This window comes from Geospiza fortis, unplaced genomic scaffold, assembly GCF_000277835.1.
Source record: "Geospiza fortis unplaced genomic scaffold, GeoFor_1.0 scaffold171, whole genome shotgun sequence".
NCBI classification, from domain to species: domain Eukaryota; kingdom Metazoa; phylum Chordata; class Aves; order Passeriformes; family Thraupidae; genus Geospiza; species Geospiza fortis.
In genome coordinates, this window is record NW_005054313.1 from 10,019,005 (window position 1) to 10,024,787 (window position 5,783).

The 5,783-nt window shown below is 59.2% G+C and overlaps 2 protein-coding genes across 2 annotated transcripts in view; both read right to left on the reverse strand.

Moving 5' to 3' along the window:
• Positions 1-4,125, reverse strand: part of LOC115947753 — an 8,400-nt gene extending 4,275 nt beyond the window's left edge. The window contains exon 1 of the mRNA XM_031055925.1: positions 4,033-4,125. Within this exon, the coding sequence (XP_030911785.1) occupies positions 4,033-4,125 (93 nt within the window). The remainder of the gene's footprint in view (positions 1-4,032) is intronic.
• Positions 2,931-5,783, reverse strand: part of CUNH15orf39 (chromosome unknown C15orf39 homolog) — a 5,065-nt gene continuing 2,212 nt past the window's right edge. The window contains exons 1-3 of the mRNA XM_031055996.1: positions 5,051-5,783; positions 4,642-4,675; positions 2,931-4,442 (exon numbers count right to left, since the gene is read on the reverse strand). The exon at positions 5,051-5,783 is cut by the window's right edge and continues 2,212 nt beyond it. Of these exons, the coding sequence (XP_030911856.1) occupies positions 4,439-4,442; positions 4,642-4,675; positions 5,051-5,783 (771 nt within the window). The 3' untranslated portion in view covers positions 2,931-4,438. The remainder of the gene's footprint in view (positions 4,443-4,641; positions 4,676-5,050) is intronic.

Consider the following 5,783-nt stretch of genomic DNA (forward strand, 5'->3'; position numbering starts at 1 on the left):
GAGGCGGGGCGTAGGCGATGCCCAGCAGCCGGAATTGCAAGGGCAGTACATGCACAGGCTGAGTGGGCAAGGGCAGGCTGGAGGGGTGGGATGCAGGGGGTATTGTCCCTGTGGAGCCAGGTCTGCCTTTTGTCACCAGCTCAGCTGGGCTGGAGGCCTCTCTGGTGGCTGCAGGGAGCTGCTCCGTGGCTGTGGAGGAGTTCTGGGAAGCGCTGGAGGCACTGGACACGGCGTGGGCATGGAGGGTCAGTGCTGAGGGCACAGCCAGGCTCTGGGAGCTGGCTGCATGCCCAGCCCCAGGAGAGCTCAGCAGGCAGGATGGAGAGGTCACGCTGCTGCTGGTGGCAGTGAGGTGCCCAGGCTCAGAGCCACACTGCAGAGCTGGCTCTGTGGAGCAGGGGAGAGGCACAGAGCCTGGGCTGGCACAGCTGGGCCCTGGAGCTCCTGCTGGAGTGGGAACGGCTCCCACTGATGCTGTCCTGGGCTGGCTGTGCCTGGATTCGTCTGTCACAAACGTCTGTCCAAGCTCTGGGGTGACACCAGGGGCTGTGGAGCCCATCCCAGTCACGGTAGGACCTGCAGGGCTGGGAGCCCTGGGCTGTGCTGGGGAGGCTCCTGGGGACACGGGCTGTGCCGGTGGACAAGGCCACTCACTCTGTGTCCCCAGGGTGACAGCAGGATCCCCAGATGCCACCGTGGGAAGGGAAGAAGCCAGCAGGTGCTGATGGTGGGCAGCAGGAGCTCCTGCAGTGGTAGGAAGTGATGCCAGGACATCATCCAGGAGTCCAGGCCCAGTTCCTGGAGCCTGGACCACCACAGCGTCCACCAAGGGAGCAGCTGCCCCCGGCAGGGCAGTGCCAGCAGTGCCCCAGAGCCCCTCTGGTGCCAGGGCAGGGGACACCCCCAGCATGCCAGGGCTCAGCTGGGCCCAGCTGGGTGTCCCCTGTGCTGGCAGAGCAGAGGCCACCACCTGCTCTGCTGGGCTGGGGCTCCAGGAGCCAGCACCCATCAGTGCCCATGTGGGGACATCGGGTGGCACCTGAGACCCCACAGCTGCCCCTCGGAGTGGCACCAGTTGGTTGGGTGGCACCTGTGTCACTGCAACCCCTGCAGAGAGGCCAGAAGCAGCTGTGGGGAGGGCAGGAGGCTGCAGCCATAGCTGGGAGGTGGCAGGGATCCCAGCAGCTGGCTCACTCCCAGCTCTGGAGGTGGCCTCAGAACCCCTCTGTGGGCTCTGGGGCTCTGCTGTGCCTGCTGGCTGCCCCAGGCCACCAGCTGCAGTCACTGCTGGCATCTGGGTGGCACCACCTGGTCCTGCTCTGTGAGGGCCCCCCCGAGCAAGGTGACCCCAGGAGCCAGGGCTGGGGACACCCTCAGGCTGGAAGGGAAAGGCTGAGGCAGCAGACACCCTTTTGCTAGGCCACGGTGTGGGGGACAGTGTGACAGCCATTGATGCGCCCAGCCTGAGCCCTTCCCCGTCCTCAGAGCGAGGCTGCCCCTGCAGGGAGGTCCCAGATGTCCCTGTGGCCGCAGTCCGTGTCCCCAGGCTCTGTCCCTGAGCAGTCACAACTCCCGGGATCCCCTGGAAGCAGCCCGAGGAGAGCAGGTCCCCACAGGTGTCACCCACCGCTGGCTGGGAGGTTGCTGAGCCCGGGGAAGCCCAGGTGACAGCAGCCAGAGCAGCCAGGCCGTAGGGCACAGCAGTGGCACACACACACACGGCCAGCAGCAGGAGGGCTCTGCAGCACAGGCTGCGGGCAGGGAGAGCCCCGCGGGCAGCAGGACACGGGGCTGTGCCCGCAGCCCCTCCCCTCTCAGCAGGGAGCATCGTTCCTGCCTGCAGGGCACCAGCGGCGCCCGGGGGGCTCTTGGTGCTCCGACCCCTCGGCTCCTCTCGGGCGAGAGCTCAGCTGTGGAGAGGGACAGCAGGAGATTGAGGGTGAGTCTGCAGCTCCCACATCCCAGTGCCTGCCCCATTCCCAAGCTTCCCATCCCCTGAGCTCCTTATTAAAACCCCTCCCTTGTCCCCAGCAGGCTCCCAGCTCAGGAAAGGCTGTGCCAAGCCCCAGCACCTCCTGGGAAGGTCCCAGGGCAGCACAGGGTTGTAACAGCCCTGGGCTCAGACATTCCCTGCCCCAAACAGCCACCTCATCCCCAGAAACCTCCCCAGGGAGGGCCAGGCCCCCCAGCACCCCTCACCCGGCAGCAGCCCAGGAGGAGAGAGTACCAAGGCGCAGCCAAGCCCTGGCTTTTATCTGCTTTCCCAGGGGAGGAGGTGGCTCTGTTCCAGCTGCTCCCAATTAACACACAAACTCATCTGCACTCCCCCAGGTGAAGCTGGAGAGGTTTCAGCTTCCCTGTGCTCCTCATGGAGCACTCAGCAGCAGAAGGAAGGGGTGTCCTGTGCTGTCCCTCCAGGCAGGATGATCCCCAAACCCTGCTGATGCTCCCCAAAACTCCCTGTTTGTGAGGTTGTGGCAGTGTTCACCTGCTGGGCTCCACCAGCTGGGGCTGACAAATGTGGATTGCAGCATTTGGCCTTTGGGATCAGGCAGATTCTGTGCCTGATGGAGGCTCACAAGGCGGGGGGGGTCTCAGGGGTCAGCCCAGGCTGCATCCCTGAGCACCCCAGACTCTCCTGCCCAGTTTCTGATGCTCAGACATCCACCAGCAGCCTTTTCCCAGACTGTCACCCATGGGGTTTGTGGAGGCTGGGATGTGCTCCTGTGGTGGCATCCTGGACACTGGATCCAGCCCCCAGTGATGGCACAGAGGGGCTGGGCACAGCACTTGTGGCTTGCTGCAGGGAGAAGAGAGCAAGTGCATGGGCTGGGGGATCTGGGGACCCTCCAGCCCCAGGAAGGTCCCGTTGTGCCCAAGCTGGGAAGCAGAGACAGAAGCAGGGCATGTCTGGAAACAAGCCAAACTCATTTAAACCAGGTGAGGCAACTCTTCATATTCTTACAAAAAATTAAATAAAGGGAAGGAACTTTCTTCCCTGGAACCTTATATATGTACAAAACCAACATTATTAACAAACACTGCTTTCCAAATCACTGTGCACAGGCATGGAGTGGTGAGGGGGAGTGTGAAGAACAGCAGCATCTCCCTCACACCCACAGCCACCCCATCCCTGCAGAAAACCAAGAAGGCACCCACAGAAATCCCCCAGTAGCAAACACACCTTTTGGCTAAAGTAAGTACAGTTTGGGTAGGGTCATTCCTACCCACCCTCCACCCCAAAATAAATATTCCCTGTAGTGAAATAAAAAATTAGAATAACCCTTGTTTTGTTCTCCTCTGTGCTCTGCAGCAGTTTGAAGAACACCTGAGTGATGAGTTGTTAAGGCCTCTGCTGTGTACCCTGCTGCAGCCCCCCAGGGTGAGGGGCTGTCCATTAGTCCTGGCATGCCCACATCCCTCCTGGCATGCCCATAACCCTTTGAGATGAAAGGATCCCTCCTTCCAAGGTCTGGCAGCATCATTCCCCTCTGTGCCCTTTCAGTGTCCACCAAGGTGGTCCCTAAATGTGCATCTCCCACGTTCTCCTTTGGGACAGGATCTGGGACATGAAGTGATTTGGTTTTCTTTTCTTTAAGAGTCTCTTTAAAGAGTTTCTTGCAGCCTTTTAGTTTAAATAAAAAGACATGTATAAATTACTGTATTTCAAGAAAAAACCAACCCAAAACACATGACCTGAAGGCAGCAGCTCCTTATAAAGGTTAATCCAGAACATTTGTAAAATGTCTTCATTTATGACAAAACCAACTTAATCCTGGGACTATGGAAGTCACTGCTCCCTTGCTGTTGTGCCAGGTCTTGGTGGTACTTTAAAGGTGAAAATCACAGAGGAAGGGGATGTTTATTGGGAAAGGCATGGATAAAGCAGGAGGAGGATTCAGGGGAGAGAGGAGGAGGTGGGATGTCATCCCTGCAGTCTCTTTTTCCAAGGCTGGGGACGGTGCTGTGGCCATTTCCATGCTCCTCTTGCTCCAGCTCCACTGGAACTCCAGGCATTCCCTCTCAGCTCACCAGGGCAATCATGGATGGAGGCTGGGAGATGCACTGACAGATGATCCATTCAAAGAAAAGCAGCTCCAGCTGCCGTGAGGGGCTCAAGCCCATGCCCGCGGGCCCGGATAACCTGCCAGCAGCATCCCTGTGTGTTCCTGGAGCACCCCTGAGCTGGTCTCCACCCTGAGCAGTGTCCCAGAGGGTCCCTGCCAAGGTATCAGCATCCTGGACGATCCTGATGCCGGTGGGACCTGAGCACCTGCCTGCAGGGCTGCTGGTGGTGTCGGCACCCTCGGCTCTGGGGATTCAGGACCTTCCCATTCCTGTCATCATTTGGCTGTTGCCCTTGGCACATTCCTCAGTGGCTCCTTTTCCTTGATCTCTCTGTGGCTGTTGCTTTGCCATCAGTGCCTCCAGGCCAGGGCTACCTGTGAGAGGAAGGAGTGGTTAGGGAGGGCACACCTCCACATCCTGAATATTCCCAGCTCCAGCCCAGCCCCAGGAGCGGAGCCTCCCCAGCCAGCTCCAGCTGCTCATCATCACATGAAATCCACATACATACTCAACAAAATGACAAACAAATCCCATAAATGCCTAAAAACCCACTTTGGAAGAGGAGTTACTTACTTGGAAGGCTGCAGGCCAGTCTCTGAGCTTGAATCTGGAAGAAATAAAGGTGCTGTTAATGGCCTTGAGCAGCAACAAAATGTTATCTGGACATAGCAGTGAAGTCATCAGCTGGATGGGACAGCCATGGGTGAAAGGTCTGACACTGTGCCCTTGGATAGGCAGAGGTGGCCTGGAACTGTCTGAAACCTCCTTGATATGCCCAAGATGAGTTTTCTCCCTTCCAGCTCAAACTTTCCCGCTTCCACAACCCACAGAGGAAAAGCTGGGCAGAACCCTCAGTAGGACAGGGATGCTGAGGCACCTTTGGATGCTCCCCAAGAACAGCAGCACCTGGAGGGCAGGTGCAGCTGGAACATCCCTGGGACAGCTACAGGGACCCATCCCCAGGAGATGCCAGGCTACCTACCAAGCTGCTGCTGGATGGAGCTGTGCCAGTGGAGGTTGAGCAGGTCAGGGTAGATTTCAGGAAGCCACTTGATCGCCAGGAGCTTCAGCATGCGGGAGGTGCAGCTCTTCAGTTCCAGGTCCCTCAGATGCCTCTCCTCTGAGAGGGTGGTGGGACGCAGCTCCACCTTGTGCTTCTGCAGCACTTGGTCCACAAAGCTCCCGGGCAGCTTTGGGAAGAGCTTCTCCTTCACCACATGGATGGGGATGAAGATGGCTCCTGCGCGGACGACGTGCGGGAAAGGGCAAGCGGACATGAAGCTCCTCAGCTGGGAGAGAAGCTTGGTGAGGAGCGCGGCCACGTCCTGGAAAGCCAGCCAGATCTCCTTGCCATTGCTGGGCTTCTGAGCACTGGGAGCCTTGGAGCCATCTTTGGGGCTGGGCAGGGATTTGGGCATCTCTCCCAGCTCTTCTGCCAGCTCAGCCTTCTTCAGCCACTGCCGCAGGAGCTCCGGGGAGGAGCGGGACACCGAGCCCGAGATGGTGTCACAGAGCAAGGTGTGCAGGCTGCTGAAGTACTGCCCCGAGGGGGTCCCCGAGGGGATACCAACCTTCTTTACCACCAACACCTTCTCCTCCTCTGGAGTGGAGGGGGCTTTGGGAAGCACAGTCTGGGCAGGGTTTGGGGCTAGGATGATGCTGAGCTGGGGGCTGGGAGGTGGCAAAGGGGGGTTGCTGGATGGAGAGGAGGCTGG